At 40.7% G+C, this 22,120-nt stretch overlaps 1 protein-coding gene across 1 annotated transcript in view; it reads right to left on the bottom strand.

Annotated features, from left to right (window-relative positions):
• The window catches only part of LOC115828361 (Golgi phosphoprotein 3-like), a 206,094-nt gene that overhangs the window by 126,438 nt on the left and 57,536 nt on the right, over positions 1-22,120 (bottom strand). Inside the window, exon 3 of the mRNA XM_030792316.1 lies at positions 20,344-20,351. Within this exon, the coding sequence (XP_030648176.1) occupies positions 20,344-20,351 (8 nt within the window). The remainder of the gene's footprint in view (positions 1-20,343; positions 20,352-22,120) is intronic.

The following is a 22,120-nucleotide window of genomic DNA, read 5'->3' as shown; positions in this document are numbered from 1 at the left end:
GTCATGTTCACCAATCAGAAGTGACCCAAGGCGACTGCGTATACGCCCACCAGCAACAAACACGTGAAACCTAAGGAAAGCGTTACATTCGTGGTGCGGAACAATGGCCTCCTCCGCTCATTGGTCTATGTTTTATGCCAATTACAAAAATGTAATAAACACATGTTGGAAGCAATTCATATCTTTAAGTTCTCATCCTTATATTAGAATATAGAGAATCTAGAGTAGTTAACATTTTGATGGTATCTCGTGTGGTAATGCTCCATCACATGTTTTAAATATACTACACAGTGAATATTGAACCGAAGCTTGACTTTAAGCAATCATATCGCAAATCAAATCACAATCACAATATCTGTCAGAAAAATCGCAATTAGATCATTTCCCCAAATCGTTCAGCCCTAATTTAAATCTTTTGGGTCCATGCACACGTGGAGATCACCATTTGCTTTTGTGACACAGACCATTGAATTCACCCATTCTGTGGGCTCTTCCACTTTCTTTTTCACTCCTAGAGACACCATTCTGTCTAACTCTTTCTTTAGACTAGAGTACCAAATCCTTTAAAGACGTCTGGAAATCTCTGCACAATTACACCCATACTATAGCTCTGATCATTGGAGCTGTTGATACAGTAAAATCTTTTAACTGGGTCTAAGTCCTCACAAGTCTCATCACCCAAAAGTCAGTCACGCCCATCGGACACCACAACAAACATAAGGTGATCTTCTCTCTCCTTTACTTTAACTCTGAGTCTGTATGTGCCCTTAGTTTCCATGTCCACTGTAGGCCTTGAGCTGTACGGCCTGTGAGGCTTTATTTTCACTGCTATGATATCACTCTCAGTAATCAAACTGCCCTTTGTCCCAGTGTCCAGCTTGAGTAGAATTAAAACTCCATTTATTTGCAATGGCAGCCCATAATACCCATAATTCCCTGCTTGACCTCACGGGTAATCTCAACTCGTCTTCCGACCTTTCACTGCAATAGCATCACTTTCACCAGTGGCGGGTCTAGCTATCTTCGACAATAATATTATTAGGCCACTAGTAATAAGTGACAGACTACTGTACATTATAGGAAAGGAGAGAAAATAGCAAGGCTTATTCATGGGCCACATATTATGGATGGAAGATGGGATGCATTAGGATTTCCCATGTCAAAGCAAGACAGTAATGGGCTACTTGACAAAGTGTGCGGACCTCTGTGCCGCCCCCAGGTGTTGGTGAAAAGACGCTCTCCAAAATATAACAGTTTCTATACAGTTTCTAACGATTTCTGACTATAAAAGGGCTTCTCGCGCAAACCGCGTCTTGCCCGTGCATTCTTACTTAAATTCTTAACAGAAAACAATTCAAATTCACAACATGAACTTAAATAATTTACGTACAATTTTCCAGCTATTTCGGATGAAAAGTAAGTCTTGGCACTGAAATACAAACACTAGTAATTGCAAAACAAATTAAATTCTATTTTCTAAAAATGGATCAGATCAACATGACTGATAAGGGATATGAGACGTTTATAGCCAGATTCAACGTGTTTGAAACTTAAGAGCGATGATATGTAGATTCGTAAGCCTAACATGTTATGCCTGTCTTGCATAAATGTAACAATTATTTTCCTACAGTCATACTGGGATTCATGTCGACAAATGTGAGTGGATAGAAGGGTGAGCATGAGCAACCATTCGTTTCACTTTTATAATTGGTAGCCTATATGCCTTTTTTTATTAATTCAATTCCAACCTTGGTAATGAAGTAGAATTTTTCAACAGGTTGTGTAAATCTATATACCGTGAAAAACAGGACAAGAACGCATGGGGCGAAGTATCTTAAGATTACTTTTAGCGGTCCATCTTCGGAACATTGTAGTTTCACCACGGCAGATCTACGTCAGTAGCATCCGCCGTCGCATGATTACGATTTAGAACGTAATTTTTTTTTACTGTTTGGCTGCACGTTCAGCTTCGTTCACAAAGGGGTCTTTCGGCTCTGTGTCCTCCGCTCACCTGTCACATAACCTCTGTGCAGGCTCAGTGTAGGAATGAGTGATTCGTTTGCGACTCATAACTACGGGTCTTCATCTTTCCCGTTATTCACGTGGCTACGGCAGTAACATGACCAATGTTCAGCGGTGAAGGAAATACTCAAACACCGTACTTAAGTAAAAGCACAAATAAACAGACAAAAATGTACTCTAGTAAAAGTACCACATTAACCTTTTTACTTGAGTGAAAGTAAGTAAGTACCTGCTTTTAAATATACTTAAAGTATTAAAAGTAAAAGTGCTTGCTGAATGTATTCCCTAATGCAATGGTCTACAATATCATTAAGTGTGCCTACTGTATGTATATTTTGTTTAATACATCAATAGTATGGGCTGTGCCATTTTAATTAACAGTGCTGCAGATGATGCTACTGATAACACTGGCAAACAATCTCATCAATTATTTGAAAGGTTCTTGTTTTTATTGTGTTTGCCCTCTGTGACACAGTTCACACTTAGACTTACGATTCTGTGAATCAGAATTTCAGGGGTGATCTGCAGAGTTAAATGCCATTAAGCAAAATAAGAAAGAGGACTGATTATACCTTTGAAAGTTTTTATTCAACTATAAATAAAACCAAACACAAAATAACACAATGCAAAACCATTGTGTTATATTGACTGCAGTAAACACATTCAAGTCAAAGTTGTCTGCCTCAAAAAAAGGGGCATTAAACACAGCTGTTCCCAGGATCTAGCATCCAAGCAAACACCCAGGACCAAGACTACCCTAAATTAATTTAACATGCAAAAGTCAGGTAGCGTTAAGCAACTTAATTTACCTTAATATATTTCTTCAAATTTGACGTTGAATTTTTGAAAGCTAGCATCTCGTGTTTTCGAGGGAGACAAAGATGGCGCCGGAATCTCCATGAATCAGTTTTAGAACCGGTTATCTCAAACAACTCTTTTAAATAAGGCCATGGGTGGCGCATGTCTAATGGCTGAATCTCCGTGGTGGCCTCTCTTGAATCCATTTTGGGTGTTTTATCACCGGTTAGTGCTGCTGCTGCTGCTGCTGCTGATGCTGCGGGCGCGCCCTGCTCGTGTTGAAGGAGGCTCTAACATTACCTGCCCGCTTTGATTGGTTCAGTGGACCAATTCCCCTCTCGCCATTGATTTACTATAAAACTAACAAACAAACAAAAATAAACCGCAATGTGACTGTAACGTGTAATGCAACGCATTGTAGAAATGTTGTAGAGTAGAAAGTATAGATACTTTTGGTAAAATGTAGTTGAAAAGGAGGGTGACTGAGAGTGCAGTGTTAGGTGTGCTGCTCCCTGTGTCACTGTGCCTTTGCGCTGTTTCAGGGACCTTGCTGTCACCGTGGGGTGTCGGTCAGAACACAATCCAAGCATCCAATTTGGGTTTTTTCTATATTTATTAAAACGCACAGCACGACATGAGCACACTTGAATTTACAAAAGGGGGTTTGGTTGATATGGTCTGGTTTGGGTGTAGGTATGTGGTTGTGTGTGTTGCTGGAATAAACATATAAACCATAATGAATAAACAGTTAAAGATGGATGTGAACATAAACATAAATACATATACATACACATGAACAACACTATTTACAGGGAATATTTGGTTGCATGACTAGACAGACTGTAATAACTTGTTGCCGGTCCACATTCGTGAGCCCACTAGTAGCGCTAGTGTGCGGTAACCACATTGGTCTCTTAACTGTAGCATGCTACATAGCTAATGTCAGCATGCTAAGAAAATAATTCACAGGGCGCCGCCATATTGGGGCGCTACACTGCGCACGCGTGCTAATGGGACTCTGATCGTGGACCGGCACTATGGCAACAGAGGAGAGGTTACACTAAGGTCATGCACGTCACTGTACAGGTACACATGCATTGTATCGTTTATGCTATGTTCCATACGGCTATGTGGCTATTACGTATAGGCAAGGACTAGCATACATACAAATACGTATCTTAATGACGGCAGACGGCAGGGAAATTACAGCAGTTGTGCATGCAACCGTTACTAATGAAAATGCTAATAAAGACATATATACATATATAACAAACTATGTACAGTTAATTACAAATCTTCCCCTTATTTACGAAAGATGCACCCTTAGCCCAACAATGTTTAGCACTTACAATCGTCACTGACGCACACCGCATAAACGTAAACTGTCCAGGTTTTGACTTCTTCTCGCCGGAGTGGGGGTTGATCTGACGATCGGGGAGATGCGAGTCTTATATATGCTGACCTGTATCTTTAACCCTATTGGTCGTAAGGTCAGAGGGCAGCCTGGATGGACAGGTCAGTTGGCTAATCCTGACCTGGACGAGAAGTTTATGGGTGCGGTCTTTGGTGTACGTGCAACTTGTTGACTTTGGGGTGCATCGGGGGAGCTCTGCCAGCCTGCTGGAAAAATACAGAACTTGCACAATGCATTGGTTATCATGTCGAAATCGGTAGTGTGAATTATTTAACTGACTGAAAGGACTTGTGTTTAATATGAAAAATACTGAGAGGGTTAACTGACTGAATATAGATGGTGATGTTAAATGATTACTTGATGAAATTATGTAAGTGTATGTAAATCTGAGTTATACTTTCCTTGGACAACCATTTAAGCACTGTCTTCTGAGCCAGAGGTTCCCAACTGATGGCCCTTTTATACAGTAGTGGAGTAAAAGTCAAAAGTACCCACAACTAAATCTACTTAAGTAAAGTACAGATACATGAAAAATGTACTTAAGTACAGTAACGAAGTACTTGTACTTCGTTATATTCCACCACTGCTAATATTAGAGATGTAGGCCGGAGTTGTTCGGATAAATTATAAATTATAATGAAAAACGGTATGACGAGTTGATATTCTCTGTCTGTCTGTATTTTTATTTCTCTCTCTCTCTCTCTCTCTCTCTCTCTCTGTAGGTTGTCTGGTTGTTTAGTGACAGAGGAAGGTTGCTCTTCTCTGGCTTCAGCTCTGAGTTCAAATCCCTCAAACCTGAGAGAACTGGATCTGAGCTACAGTCACCCAGGAGACTCAGTGTGTGTGTGTGTGTGTGTGTCTGTGCTTATGTCAATTTATATGCCTTATAATCTATATTACACTGTATTTTCTTTATTTATAATAAAATTTGTGTAATTCATTTGTTTGCCAGACTATCTTTACAATCTACCTATGAACATAAAACAACACCACCACCACCACCAATAATAATAATAATAACAATAATAATATTAATAATATAAACCATATGAATTCATGTCTGGGGACCCACAATGGAAGGGTTTTAGAAAAGGGGCAAGACATTGCTCCACCAATCCAAAGTAAGACTTTTGACCAATTGCAGGATACCTGATGGCCCAAGGTGTGAAGTGCAAATGTTCCCTTGCAAGCACCCCCAAGGGATTATTCACCATGGCAACTAAGGGCTCTAGGCAGACCCCCAAGCCTGGTACATATTCCTATTTTTGAATGAAAAGGACATGGATGTCATCGTGTTCTAGGCACTGCAGAACATCAAAGTGGACATGGGACTGAAGCTTGACTATGGCGTCAACAGCAAGACCTTGCAAAGAATGGGCCTGGGCCTGGACCCGGGCTGACCGGATGAGTAGGCCCCTTTTGTCATGAATTTCATCCACATGAATTAAGGCATGTATTGTATGTATGTCATTAATTTGTCATTATTTTTCTGCATTATTTCTATGCATTCATCGTCATATCTCTGCTCCAGATGATGGGCATCTTCCTGGCCAGGACACTTATAGGAGACATTGAGCACATGACAGGTAAGCATTGTTTTGGGGAACTGTAAGCTTTGGGGAACATGTTTCTGATCTCATATTTATAGCAGCAGCTGATTTCCGTAAAGAATGTACATGGTGAGTTGTGGGATGGGGAATGCGGCAATAGCAATAGGAACTCAGAAGATGAGCGATGTATCCGGGACGAGTGTGACACTCGTCTAAAGCAGGGGTTTTCACCCTGTGGGGCCTGTCTGAAGGAGTACCAAAATCAAGTCATGACCACTGGTCCATCCCGTGTGCATGGGGTAAAATGTTATCCTACGGTCCTACAGATCCTACCGCAGTGAGGTTATGATGTCAGGCTGATGTGCCCCGCCAGGAGGAGGAGGCAGTATTTCTGTATGTAGTTCAACTTGTCTTAAATTCTGTGTTTGTCACAAGGTTTTGTTGTTTTTATTATTATTATCTGTTAGGCTTTTTTATGTATTGTCATAAACTTCTCAAACATGAATTAAGGAATGTGTTGTATGTCATTAATTTGTCATTATTTTTCTTTGAATATGAACTGTTGTCTTATTTTTCTGTCCATGTTAAAAATCTGTGATAAAGTATTATCATGACCTACACCGCAGCTGTACTCTTTGAGATGGACCATGGCTGGCACCCCATTAGGAACCCCATGGACTAGGGCCAAGTGTGCCAGCTGTCGGAACCACGGATAAGGACACCCTGAAAAAATTGTGCCCTAACCCGAAATGTGCCAGATGTCATAATCATGTGTGTGGACGTTGTGGGAGAGGGGTCCTGCTGAGCTTCTGTGTATAGTTCACCTTGTTTCTTAAATTCTTTGTTCCTAGCAAGGCTTTGTAAATAGTTCCATGCCTTAATTCATGTGGTGAAATTCATGACAATACAGGAATCAAACAATATTGAGGAGTTTCCATTTGCTATTAGTAGCCGAATAAAACTGGCTAGGGTTTACCTGATCCATACGGTGATTAGTTACAGAGCATTTTGTGGTCATGGAAAGTCTTAATGGAAAGGAAGACAATTTGTAACAATTCTTCTTACTTAGAATCTAGGAGGAAAACCATGAACGGAAAAGAAAGGTACGGGCAGATCCGATATCTGTTTGGGCTTACCAAAATGTCTGAAAGCAACAAAGAAAAACAGAAAATCTCTCTCTTTGGCTCACCATAACTCGAGTAAAAAATGTTGCCGTAAACCATCATGTATTAATATGAATCAAATTAAATCGCGTCCGGCTTGGATGAGCATAACAGAATGCAAGCACCGGGAGGCCGACACTTACACACAAGCAAAATACAAGATTATAAATTATTCCCAGAGCCCAATGTCAGACTCCACACATGCAGTTCCCATACGAAAGCAAAGTCCTCCAGTAATGGGCTAAAGCGTGATGCGACACCTGACAGTCTATAAATGAACAAACAAAGAACAACAACAAAAAATCATGCAACCTCACCACTTCGTCCCGTTTAGAAAAGGGGGTCTTCGACTTGCAGTAATCAAGTGAGGTTTTTTTCTAAGGTATAATCCACAAAAGAACGGTACATCCAATGTTTGCTAATCCCCTGCTAATTCTGCGTAACCAAAGCCTCTAGACGCCGACTGCTCTCTTGTCCATGCGCTCAATGAACAGTTAAAAATCACTTCCCTTCCTTCCCTTTTAACACTAGAAGCGCCGAGCGCCGGTCATTTGACCGCTGTGACCCCCAAAAAAAAAAAAATCTTTGCACTCGGTCAAATTTCAGGACCGTCCTTTCATGACTTGTCCTAGATTTATGCGTTTTATCACCCAGTATCCTTAAATTTTCAAAATCACCCCGGTACAAGCTAATTTAAAGCTATTTTGCTTCTAATTCCATGAAACTGCTGTCAGCCTCGCGTTCGGCCATGTTGTTTCCTGCCTTTGAAGGCTGCGATTCTCTTTTCTCGCAGCAGATGGCGCAAGGGTTCGCTCGTACTAGTTTTCTGTCTTAATATATATCAGGGTTTTATAGAGAGTTATAAGAGTCATAAATTAATATTACATAATGTGCAAAAATGACGACAATTTAATAACTATGAAGCGCATTTTTGTTTCATGTAGGCCTACATGGGCGTATCAATGTCACTGATTTTTGCACTTGCCTACTTGAATCGTGCGTAATTAGTCATCATATGACTGATAGTTCGTGTGTAGACTATGGTAAGCTTTATTCTCATGTCATGACATTACATTATTTTAGAGCTGCAAAAATAATTTACAGTATTAAATTGCAAATGTTTTGTAAAGCGGATAAACGTATAATAAACCCATTTTTGTTTCATGTACAGGGGCGTAACTAATTATTATATGACTTAGATAGTGAGCAGGAATTTTGCGAATGCTAATAACACCCTACACAAGAGACAGCACAGTATGGGTTGAACAAACTGCTGGCAACCCTCGGGGTAGAGCGCGAGAGTGCAGTATCATGAGAGAAACCCCAGGGCCCACATGTTATGCCAAGGACAATATTACAAGTCCATTGAGCAGTTTAGTGTGTTTGATTGACACAGAAATTCAGATTCAGAAAGGTTCAGAAATACTCTGAAGCAGAAACTGATCGAAATGATGCTGATAAGTTCAAACTGCGGGTCTCCTTTATTTGGGAGGTATTACGGGCGGTAAAATCATGAACCCGGACGACTACTGGTCTGCTAACGTTGGAAATCCCATTTTCAGAGACGGATGTCTCGACAGAGATTCCACGATATCATGCGCTATCTGTGCTTTGATGACAAGAATGCAAGGGCTGCCCACCTCGTGACAGATAAATTAGATTTTCGATAAAGTATTGCTTCTTACACACCTCACAGTAATGAATGAACAAACATTCCAAAAGATATGGAAAGATACAAAAGCTCCTTGTGTGAAGCCTGCCAAAATTCAGATGGAGATTTCTATAGGCAACCCTGTTAAGGTGATAGGGATAGCAGTGTTCAGGGTTAAACACAAGTAGCAAAGCTGGAGACTAGCCCTCATCGTGGTCAAAGGGAACAGGGGGTGGAGGGGGTTACTCATTCATTTCTTTCATATTCATTTCAGTAGCCTCATTGTTCACAAAACTCTTTTTGCTCTAGGTCCAGGAGTGGGTGCAGCGAAGACTGGTGTCTGAGCACGGCAGCCTCATAGTTGTTGGGGTCCCGGAGCACAAGACGGCTGTCCGAATACAGCTGTTAGACGGCAGTTTTTGGGCATCCGCGTGACCACAGTCGTTAGCTGATGGCTTGGCCTTTCAAATGCTAATAACAGTCAGTGGTCTAGGTGGGACTGGGTATAGAAGCCTGCCCCCCTTCCTCGCTGTAACTTTCTATCAGTTAGCCTATATGTAATATTTAGGCTATATTTTGATAACCACACAAACTTGTTAGGTGTTGCATGGTGTATAATACAGCAGTGGTAGGCCCATGTTGCCTTTAATGTCATTGCTCTGTCGTGCAGCTAAATTACAATGGACACTTCAAATGGAGCATACAAAAACACACTGAAAACATAATTTAAAAAAAGTCTAAATGAGAGGTTCATTAATTACATATTTGATGGTTATGCAACTGTCCTTTACTTGGGGTCAAAGGTACAGGGTGACCAGATGCAAACAGACCAAATGGGGGACAAGTAGTAAGTTTGTGTGGGACAATGTGAGACATGTTACCAATGCTGAGAGATGATGTAAAACTTAGATATAATGTCAGTCTAACTGAATAAGAAACACTTGTATACACTTGTATTGACAGACATCCAACATACATTGGCCATTACAGGCCCATCAAAGGCAACTACTTAAGCAAAGCAGCAGGCATCATACAGCTCAAGTCTTTCAAGTTAAACCCCTGACCAAATCCAACTATAAAAGAACTTTTTCCTTTCTTTTTGACCATGATGTCGGCTGACAGTGTTTACCTACATATCTGTAAACGACCAGCAAAAATGCGGGACATTATCTCAGTATGATTAATGTGAGACAAAGGATACAGGAGTTTTTTTTAAAGTTTACAGGGCATAGGAGTTTTTGTTGTTGTTCCTCGCTTGTTTGTTTGGAATGTTTCTCCTCAGTACGAGGACGCGCCCCGTTTTCAAACCACCCACTTAGAATCTAAGGTTGAGTCCTGTCCAATCAGTTTTGTGTGCGTGCATGGCGTAGAGTGACAGTAACGAATAGCATTGTGTGCAACTGCAATGCGAAATTTGCTTTGGGGAAGGGGGTACCTGTACGTAGGAGAAGCAAGTCACTGAAGGATTACATAAGTTGTACTCCGTATTCTGTCGATAGTGTGCATTTTGAAGATGGCTTGCAAAAGAACACTTGAGTTTTCAAACGGACAGCGGAGTGGAGAGGCTACTCGTGCCCCGGGAATATCCAATTTTTCCAACGCCAAGTCCGAAGGAGAACAAACAACTGGTGTCCACACGAACGAGGCAAAGGAGGAGCAAGGTAAGTCAAAACATAATTTCCCCAGTAGTTCTTAGACTTTTTCTCCATTTGCTATTTTCAGTGATCTAATTTCTGTTTTCCCTGTGTTTTGCAGCTGCACAAGGCCAGAGCTAGTGTTCTTCAAACTGAGGAAGAGGCTGCCATATGGAGGACCGCATCAGTAGATATCATTTCTTAAGAGGACGCCGCTGTCTTGGATGGAAGGCCAGCGTGGGTCCTCCCGCCTAGCACAGAGTTGTCTGCACTGTGTGGGGTGCTACAGAATAGACTGGACAAAGACCAAAAATATGTTGTGAATCACCATGCACGAGCTGGTGCAGATAGATTCACAATGGAGACTACGGAAGCTGGGTTGTTCTTGGGAATGCTCAACATTTAGAGTTTCATTTGTGCTCCCAAAAAGCATTTGTATTATGTACAATGATATTACAGTATATTCTGTTCTAATGTATTCTATTCTGTTATATGTTGTACATATATATATATATATATATATATATATATATATATATATATATATATATATATATATATATAATTGTCAATTTATATGCCTTATAATCTATATTACACTGTATTTTCTTTATTTATAATAAAATTTGTGTAATTCATTTGTTTGCCAGACTATCTTTACAATCTACCTATGAACATAAAACACCACCACCACCACCACCAATAATAATAATAATAACAATAATAATATTAATAATATAAACCATATGAATTCATGTCTGGGGACCCACAATGGACCAATGGGGAAGGGTTTTAGAAAAGGGGCAAGACATTGCTCCACCAATCCAGAGTAAGACTTTTGACCAATTGCAGGATACCTGCAGGATACTTGAGCATTTTGATCACAGTGTTAGCTATTCTCGAGATCTCCACCTGTCTATGTCATTATTACAAAGTAACGAAAATTTGTTTTCTCGAGATTGTTGGAGATCTCTAATTAATTATGTCATTATCTCAAGAAAACAAAGTTTTGTTATAATGATAATGACATAAACTGTAAGTCATTACATCGATGTCAGAGGTGGGATTCAATGGAGATTGATAGAGTTCTCCGTGATTGAACCATGGTTGTGGAAGATCTGTGCAGAGGGAAGCGTGAGCTGGTGCATCCACCCTCAACCGTCCCTGTTGGGGCAAGGACCCGGCAGGCTCTAAGTGGGGTGGACCCTGCTCCTGAAGACCAATGGAGACAAGAGGAGCAGGCTGCAATCCCACCGACCGCCTTTTTAAAGGTGAGGAGAAGGAATCCTGCTCCAGAAATCTGTGGCCAACGAAGGAACAGCGAAGTGCTGTTCCCCTTTACCGCCTTTCTTAAGGTGAAGGCGGACGCCTTGTGCAAGGGGGGCACTTCTCCAGAAGATGTCTTGATGCCTGGCCCAAGGATGGTAGCAGGTTGCAGTGGAAAAGGCTAACCTTCCTAAACAATAAGATTAACCTTGTAAAGCTGTTCTTTTGAAGCTGTAATTACAAGGAACGATGCATGAGGCCCTCGTAAATTTGGATTTGTAAGCCTAAATATTTCTATTTACTTGGTGTAAAATCCATTTTAAGTCAATGCAAGGCTGTTATCTCCCTGTCATGGTCATCCAACAACCAGTTCCCTTGTTAGAAGAATGCCTTTGAACTGAAGCCAGATTGAGCCAGGGCTTCGAAACTTGGCACGTACATTCTCCACCAAAAGGAGATAGGATGCTCAGAAAATCAAGAAATTACACAAATTTTGGAAATTTTTATTTTCAGCAATGTCAATGTAGAATGCGGATTCCGTCTTATGAATTTAGAAGCGCAAGGAAAGGAGAAGCCAGATTCACAAGGTGTTGGGAGAAACCGTCTTACTAATCTGGAAGCTGAGCAACAGCCCAAAATTCTTCACCCCTTATTTTTTAATCACACTTGCTCTTGGTTTTACGCTTCCGAAATAAAAGTACAACATAAAGGACCCAGTGCCCATTAACATTAACTGTGGGCCTATATAATGCATATGATCGGTGACTGACAGTGGCTTGTAACATTAAATGAGACTGAAAGGTTTCCTCCCTTTCCAACTTTGTCTTGTAAAATCATATTTATGTTTAAGTGATCAATGCCTCGTCTTTAAATCACATGCTTAGTGTAAATACGGACGCTACGCATTTTATTGAATGAACGTTTTTTTCCGCACCTATCGACAGTGGTGTGTGACCCCCATGATTTCTAGATACATCTCTGCCATGTTGGACAGTCTCTTAACAATCTGTGCCACTTGTCAGCCCAAAATATAACCTTTTTGATTCAACAGCTTAAATAGCCAAGTAAAAAAAAAAAAAATGTGGATATTGACTGTGTAGTTCTATTTGATTAGCTATGTAGATCATCTCCTACACCGCAGGCAAGATTGGCATTGGGAGTCCTGAGTTCAGGAACCGTATGCCCTCCACCAACCTTTCCAGTTATATCAACAACACCCAAGAGTCAGACTCAGGATGGTACCTGTGTGACGTCCTCATTACAGGAGCTCCGGGAACTAAGACTCAATGTAAAGGGTACGGGAAACGTCTGTTTCGGTTACAGAATTCAGCTTTACAGTAACCATCCATATGGTGTTTCTTCTAGGAGTCTGTGAAATGAATGTTTTCGGGACACTGCTAATGTTTTCACTGCTATTTTCACTAATGAGGCTAATGATGATGACAGCGATTATGATGATGATGTCGATGAATGTTATTGTACAGACAGGACCATAATGGATGATACACTGCTGGTTTGAAATGACCATGAGATTAATTATGAAAGGAAAAATACAAATTCTAATCAGGATAAATACAGCTGGATTAAAAACAAATAGTCTGTTTCATGACTGTAATATCTGTCTGTGGGTCAATCACAATAAAGAGACAATTTGCCCTAACGCACATAAAGCACATTGTTTGAAGAAGAAAAAAAACAACAACAACAATAAAAAACAAAAACAAAACAGCCCATAAACCTATGCTGGAAGTCTGCTATATGTAATTAACCAGCAGTAAATATAGTACAGTGTGAAATCACATGAACAAAATGGTGCTCAGAACCTACTTATCTGCAGTACATTATTAAGAAGCCATTGCCTAGAAGAATACTGATTACTGTGGTGTTATTTTGTTGGTAGGGTCAGTTTGAGTGTGACCTGTCTCTCTGGCTTTTCCAGTCCCTCCCTTCACCCCTGCATGCTCGATGACAGGAGATCCTATACTGCGAGGGAATGAGACCCTGAACTGTAAGTCCGGCTACGGTAAACCTGTCCCTCAATACAAATGGACTAAAGCTGCCCCACTGTCTGAGGTCTTCTTCTCCCCCATGCAGAGTCAGTGTCTCTCTCATTATACCAGTGTTTCCCAACCTTGGGGTCGCCTGAAATATCTTACAACTGATCCGTACAAAAAAGAGAGAGATAAAAAAAAATATATATATATATATATATATATATATATATATATATATATGTGTGTGTGTGTGTGTGTGTGTGTGTGTATATATATATATATATATATATATATATATATATATATATATATATATATATATATATATATATATATATATATATATATATACGGCATCCGTTTTGTGTTGTTTTTTATGAACGTCCTAAAACTGCAGGGAAAAGCTCCCCGTACCGCCCACCAACTCTGTGATGTTCCTATATATTCATTAGGTCTATTATAGCAACAATGGGGAAAGGTCATTTCATCTAGTAATAATTTAGTGAGCTTGCTTTGACAAAACAAGATAAATCTCAAAAAACAAAACAAAAGCCGGTCCTCCACTGTAAGAGGTGCAACGGATTTAAACTCAGCCGTCAGGTGATATTTAGGTAATGGCTCTGGAACTACCAATGTCCTTGGAAGTGGAAATAGAATTACCCTCCGAAATGCGCGTCCCCCTGAAAGCACTTTGTTCAGCTGTGCAATGCACGGGAGCATATGCACACACAAAAAGAAAAACCCATTGTTCTCTTTTCCCTTTAAAATAAACTCCACACCTAACCTGGCACCTGTCCCTCCACAGATAGTCTTAGTGGTGGACAAAAAAACAAAACAAAGAAGACAAAGTAAAGACAGCAAAGCAGCAAAGAAAACAAAGAAAACCAACCCATGATCTTTGGTGAAAAAAAGGAAGACGTCCGAACGCCGTTCTGACTTGATTGACATAGAAGACACAAAGCCATGTAAAAAAAAAAAAAAAAAAAGACAAAAATCATCGTTACTGTGGGCAAAATGCTTGAGAAAAGTGATCCAGAGAATTCGTCTCGTAGGATACACTGTGCGGTTTTGGCTTAGTTTTGTTGCAGTGGCCGCTGAACCATTTTAACGAAGCCCCAGTCAAAGGGGTTTTTATATTCAATAGGTCTATTATAAAGAAGGGAGAAGAGAAGGAAAAGGATGAAGAGAAGAGATAAGACATTGATTCCAAAGGAGTACCAAAATGAAATCATTGAAGGTTAGAGAATCGGGCTTGTGATCAGAAGGTTGCTGGTTCGATTCCCAGGACCAACATCCACGGCTTGAGCAAGGCACTTAACCCAATGCTCCCCAGGTGCAAGGAATGCCACGCACTGGTGTGTGTTCACTACTGGTGTGTTGGAAGGGTTCAACACAGAGAACAAATCAAGTTCACAGCTTGTGTGATCACGGAGATTTACGTTAACATTTACCTTGCCTGTTCGGCTCTGCATCTACCGATGCTCTTGGTGGAAATACAACTACCCTCTACCACATATCTGAAATGCGCATCCCCCTGCCCGTTTTTACGTGGTGCTTTGAACTGAAACATGCCCTAGAAAAATCCAAGAGAGACAGGACCCTCTCTCAGAGGGCAAGCATGACGTCAGCGCCCTAACGTCCAAGGATCAAGAAACTCAGCATGTGGAAGTGTCTGGGGATGCCAAAGCGATCTCCCAAGTTTCATCTTTGGCAGTGGAAGCAGAACAAAATTCCAACTTGTCCATGATTACGCAACTGCACTATTGTAGACTAGACTACAATAACTGAGGTAAGCATGTGGCAATCGACACGGACCCTTCACCGTGTCATGCTCATTATTTTTTCTCCCGCTAAAGAAGGTGTCTTCCTAAAGAGTTTAGTAATTTGAAATAAGTTGGACAAAAATAAGCAAAAATACAATGCTGGACACAGAAGAAATACCTATGTGTTAAAATTTTAAGAGAAAAGCAAATGAAATTACTTGATGTAAGATGACATGGAGCTGCTGGTTGCCACCCAAGTGACCCCAAACTTTACAATGCAAATTTCTTATTTCATATGCTAATCTTGCAATCATATTCAATGTGAATGGAATTTGGGATTCCACGTTTAGCAAATGGCAATTAAATATTTAGGAATTGAGCCCCATCTGACTCAGCATTAGCTGCTGGTTGCCACCCAAGTAACTCCCAACTTTACCAAACGAATTTCTAATTTCAAAGGCTCATCTTGCAATCATATTCAAAGTGAATGGGATTCAAGTGTTGTAATCATTTTAATCAGTATTGTATATTTAAATTAAATTAAGTTTCTGTGGTTGCACACACACTGTGAACAGCAAGCAGTGACTTTGTCCTCTGCATTTAACCCATCCAACACACCAGTAATGAACACACACACCAGACGCAGGAGCAGTGGACAGCATTCCTTGCACCCAGGGAGCATTGGGGTTAAGTACCTCGCTCAAGGGCACACAGCCATGGATGTTGGGCCTGGGAATCAAACCGGCAACCCTCAGGTCACAAGCCCGGTTCTCTAACCTTTAGACCAAGGCTGCCCCAAGGTTGCAGCTAATCTACAGAAAGGGAAGTATGCAAACAGATTTTATGATAGCATGCAAATTTTAGACTCTCTGATGCATTGGCTACGCTGGGAAATATACTCTGGGAGTAATAAGGTCGTTTGCGAGCATGTATAATTGCATAGTTTTGCTGTTTTTAATTTCTCTGTTTTTCCTTGAATAAGATTTCAAGTTAGTTTACAGTTAACGCACACTTTTCAATAGACTAATAAATGTGGGTTAAAAAAAGCAAAGTTACAAGCTCAAATTTGGATTGTTGTATATATGATTTTTAATTGAATCTTTATGCCTAGGTTTTTTTAAGAGCAACACATGGTAGAGCATATATCCCATGGCCCAAAACAAGGAAACATGGTAACGAATAACTGACAAAGCAATGCCATTTATGTTGTACGTGGCTGGAGTGTAAAAAAATAACCATTGTTTCTAAAGTGTCATACATTCAGTTTAGTACACCTTTGAGATGCAGAATTTAGTCATATTGTCCTCCATGCTGATAACTTGGCCCAACAGGTGTACCAGGGCTTGTTTCAACGGGTAGTTCACATGATTGTTCACCTCAGGCTGACCACTGCAGATCTGGAATAAAATAGTATGTACATGTGCACGTGGCTGCTCTGAACTTAACTGATCCAAAAAGAAAAAGGCATTAAATTTGATGAAAAGACAATATCCACAGCACAGAAAAGGTTATGACAACATTGGTTATGAATGTAGTCACCTATAAACTTCCTCATAAATCTTGTTAGTCACTGGAATGGTGGCATTGGCAACAATTTTGCTGCTGTAGCCATCAGCTGCCAAAACGTGTGTCACTCCTACACAACAATGTCAGAAATCTCACTTTTTACAGTGTCTACGGGAGTCCACAGAGCTGAGGAGCCTCCTTCTTCTTCGCTCTCTCATCCTACCTTGCCGTCAGTACTACGGATAACTGCCTGGATGAAGAGGTTTGCGCTCAATGTGTGTTTGGGCACAAAGAGAAGAGGGGAGTTGACTGCAGAGGAGCTGTTTCAAGCTGAGAAGTACTGGATAAGGGTAACGCTGTTGCGGTGCAATAAGTAAAACTTACATTGCACTATTCACCTGTGCTGTGACCACAGCGGTGCACTTGGAGCTGGTCTCAAGTCAGTCAACAGAGCACTTCATGTTAGCTCTCAAAAGATTCATCTCAAGAAGAGGACCATGTAAGGACATCTATCCAGGTAACACAAAGACCTTCAAACGAGTTGATCAAGACCTGAAAGAGCTGTGGAAGGCCATCCAGGATCCAAAACTTTTAAAATACTTCTCTTAAAGGGGTATCACCTGGCGATTCATCACTGAGCGAGCAGTCTGGTGGGGTGGCTTTTTGGAAAGACTCATCAGATCAGTAAAGACTTGCCTGAGAAAGGTACCAGGAAGAGCTTCCCTCAACTTTGAAGAGATGTCCACCATCCTGATGGAGGTAGAGGCCACAGTAAACTCCAGACCACTCACTTTTGTCCACAACAAGCTGGATGAACCACAGCCACTGACACCAGCCCACTTCCTTGTTGAAAAAACGACTCATCTCACTTATTTCCAGCTGACATGCCCAGACGTACTTGGAAACGAGGTAAAACTGAAGAACTGTTCCTAGGACGAGATGGAAAAGTGAGGTCCTGTGCTGTTCGCACCTCCTCTGAGACTTTACTAAGAAGACCAGTTCAACTGTTATATGCATTAGAGACTTGAGCTGATGACTCTTCGATGCTTCGGGGGGGAGGATGTGATTGATTGTTCTAATTAGATTTACTGAAGGATACAGGGTAAACATATAATTTTGTGAGGTATAAGAGAACTATATTACCCATGTAGGTGCAATTGCAATCCTAACACAGAGACACCAAAAGATGTAGGTGTGGTAGGATCTATAAATCAGTCTCATAAATCAGTCTCATAAAATTTATTAACCATTAATTTCGATGTTCAATATTTTATTAATTAAACAACTAAGATTAATGGGATAAGCTAGCTGTAACACTGTGCTACAGTCTTAGAGAGTATTGCAGTACTAATGTATTGCAATTACACTACTAAACCCATAACACTCATGAACAACCAGGTTGAAGGTAATTGGGAGTGCTTTGATGGCAGAGGTTGGCATTCAGTAGATACTGCGGCAGAAACAGACAGGACAACAGTTTATTTCAATGATACTATTTATTAACATAATCAATACTACTTGGCAAACCAATACTGATATGGTACAATCAATAATCAGCAGCAAATAGAATGATCAAAGGGTAACAAAATGGTGATGAGTCTATGTACAGGCATTCAGTGTAGAACTGAATGAGTGTTAGACCAGAGATGAGTGAGTGTGTGTGTGTGTGTGTGTGTGTGTGTGTGTGTGTGTGAGAGAGAGCGAGAGAGAGAGAGCGCGTGCGTGTATGTGGGCGTGTGCCCAGCTGCGCACTGAAGAGAGAGGGAGGAGTTGTTTGGAGAGAGGCTCTGCGCAGGCGCACAGAAGAGAGGAGGAGGAGCGAGGGAGAGAGGCTGTGCGCATGTGTACAGCAAGAGGTATGCGTGGTATGAGGATTTAGTGCGCAAGCGTGTGTGCTAGGCACCAACTAGAGTGGGGGTGGCAACGAGAATCGCATGTGTGCGAGAGACCAAAGAATGTCTAACTTGAGAGCTAGTCTCAAGTAAGTAGGCCCTAAACTCAACAACTCTACCCAACCCTTAAGTCACGCTGCAATCCCAATGTTGGAGGTGTGCAATCAGAAAAAGGGAGTTAGAGAGAGAGAGAACGCATGCCAGATCTATCCTTCACAAGAAAATAATAAACGGCTAAAAAACGCATCGTACATGAAATACAGCGTGTACATTAAAATCATAAAAGAATTCAAATGATAACACTTTCTTCACGTTAACTGCGTATGATCTTAATACTAAAGTATGCCCAGATGCCAGCCTTACTTTGAATAGCTCATTGCGTGGCGACCGAAGGTGCGTCTTTGGTAGTCTGATGAGCAGTGCGATTCGCAGGTCCAGAGAGAAGTTCCTTTCCTTGTCACTTGAAGATCTTCGGGGCTCCGTTACTCATCCGATGATCTTTAAGGGTTCTCGATTTAGTTCATCGACGTTTAAAGAAGTAGAAAGGGATCCGGTCGCCTTTTCTTCCGTCGATTACTGTGTGCGTTACAGTGTAACTAGCCGGTAGAAGTTAAAGTTGCAACTGCGCGAGAGAAAGTAAATTAAACTTTGGTTGTACAAATGTCTCGCTTCTTTGTTACGTTGTCCTTTTCTTCGGCAGAGAAAAGAGACACCCGCTGAGTTGCAGAATTGCGGGGCTGGAAAGGAGCTGGAAAAGAGAGCTGGAAAAGAGAAAAAAAGTTTGGAATTTTCCGCAGTTTTATGGCGAAAATTGCGTCATCACTGTATGGTATCTGCTGTAACCAATACCGTTACAGTGAAACCTGAGAAGATGGGTAAAGATTACCCATGCGGTCACGCAGGGAATTATGGGTAATATGTTCTACGGCCTGACGACCCCTACACCCATAATGCTTCGGCACAGTAACGTAACAACAAAAAATTTAAAAATATAAATAAAATTTAAAAAAAAACAAAACAAAAAAAAAACAAAAACATATTTAGTGTGTAGATACAGCCTCAAGCTTACAGTTCTTCTCCATGTATTACTGCCTTAACTTCAGTAAAGGTTCCATTCTACACCAAGGTTCTCAGTCATTATTGTTGACTACGGATCAAAAGAAGAAAGAAAAGGTGAACGCTTACAGCTGGTGAGGGAAAAGGTAGCCCCACTTTCTTCTAAGTTCTCTGTGGTATTAAGTTCAGAAGAATAGACACACACATAATTACATGGCTTTGTCCTCACAAATTCTTTACCCTCACACATAGCAAAGACCAGAAATCACTCATTTACTCTCAGATATGAGTTAAAATATCTATGGCAGACAAGGTCAAAGGCCTTGTGGAGCACGGGTAAATCTTTGCATGAGAAATTGTTTTCTTTAGTCATTAACATCATGACTCAGTCTGGGTGCACGGTGTGCAGGAGAGTCTCCTCTCCTCTCGTTTCGACTGTATCATCATTGAACTCCAATAAAGAAGACCACTACTGAAAACTACTTTGCCTGTTTACTATTTTTAACATTAAAATGTCGATGCTCAACATTTCTAAGAAATGCATGATACAATGTTCTGCTTATCACAGAAAAGAAGAGAATGAGATCTTTGATTGATTTTTTGCCCCTGACATCTCTATGTAGAGGTTTGTAACTTTACAGACTAAAAGCTACATCAGTCCAAGATGAATCCCTTAAAGGATGGTGTGTCCAGGACAAAGCGTTTTTTTTTTTTTTTTTGAAGTGCACTCCGAGCAACATTAGCAAAGAGATGTGGAGTGCCTTTCTCTTGCTGTCTCAGCGACACAGTAGTGAATATGCAGTGTGGTTATAATGTTAGGCTAATGTGCTCAGCCAGGAGGAGGCAGTATTTCTGTATGTAGTTCAGCTTGTGTCTTAAATTCTTTGTTCATGACAAGGTTTTGTAAATAGTTCTATTCCATGTGTGTTTTTTTTATTATTGTTAACTTTTCCTGTGTTGTCATAAATTTCACCAACATGAACTAAGGAATGTGTTGTATGTACGTCATTCATTTATGTCATTATCTGTCTTTGAAAATAAACTGTATGTTAATCATCTGTGATAGAGCATTATCATGACTTATACTGCGGCTGTACTCTTTGAGATGGACCAAGGTTGGCACAGGAAGGTGGCGGCGTCCTGCTGTTTTCTCCTCATGCCTGTGCTGGAGGTGCCCTTTGCCCTGCTCTCTCATCTGTACAGTAATATGTAGTTCAAATACACAGCTCCCCTTGAGTCTATTTTTGTAGGCTAAAAGTTGGGGAACTGCACTGCATTCGCTGCCTATCTAAAATCTTGTCTTATCCTTGCACATATATACAAGAAAACATGTAATGAAAAGAGGAGGTTACAAGGAGTATTCTGAGGTATAGTTTGTCACAGTGATTTTGGTGTGCAAGAGCTGACTTTTTTTCCTCATTTGACTAATGTTGTGATGTGGGGAAATGCACTACTATACACCAAACACTATAAACGATTTTGAGCAAGTCCTGAAAAATATACACAAGAAAACAGATGCAATGGAGAGAGGAGGTGACAGTACATTTGGTGTGCAAATCTGACTTTTAATGAGTAATGTTGAGAATTGGGTAAATAGATCTACAGCTTTCCCTCATGGGTTATTTATTTGTGACATGTTAATGAGAACATAATAAAAAGATTTTAAGAAAGACAGGCAACAGTCAAATGTTAATGCATTTAAAAAAATGTATTTACAGAAAACATGCAGTTTGCTGCCCACTTGAGCATTTCCTCCTGGAGTGCGGCAGCTGCAAAATGACACGCGAGTGCCAGTCTTAGAGAAGAATACAAGAGGCAGTTAGGGATATACAGATACATACGGTTTATTAGAAAAATAACGACAAATTAATGACATACATACAATACATGCCTTAATTCATGTGGATGAAATTCACGACAAAGGAGCCTATTCATCCAGCCCCTCTCCTCACAAGGTGTCCTTATCCGTGGTTCTGACATCTGGGACGCTTGGCCCTAGTCCATGGGGTTCCTAATAGGGCACCAGACAAAAACAAGCAGAGGAGTAGGAAACAGGCTTTAAGGCTTACTCACTCAAACAGTTGCCGATCGTATTGAGATTAAACAAAAATAGAGAAAGAGAGACAGCAAAACACCAACTGTACTAGAAAACAACAGTAACGTTAGTAACAATAGGACATTCCAGAACAAAAAGGAAAGAAAATCATTTACCTTGTTTTGCATACCGCCTGTAAATGGGCCTGCAGCATCTCCTAGAATGACTGGTTCTTGGAATGGAGCTGTTCCAGATCCAGCCTTGTCTTCAGGTAATCTAAGAACCTGATAAGTTCTTGATGTAGTTAAGAACAGTGGGAGCACTCGTGTCTGTGCGCTGTAGGCCGGTCAGGTAATCTCAGGTCTCTGTGCCCTTT

Source organism: Chanos chanos, chromosome 15 (genome assembly GCF_902362185.1).
Source record: "Chanos chanos chromosome 15, fChaCha1.1, whole genome shotgun sequence".
NCBI lineage: Eukaryota > Metazoa > Chordata > Actinopteri > Gonorynchiformes > Chanidae > Chanos > Chanos chanos.
Note: the sequence above shows the minus strand (reverse complement) of the source record. Positions and strands in the feature narration are given on the sequence as shown.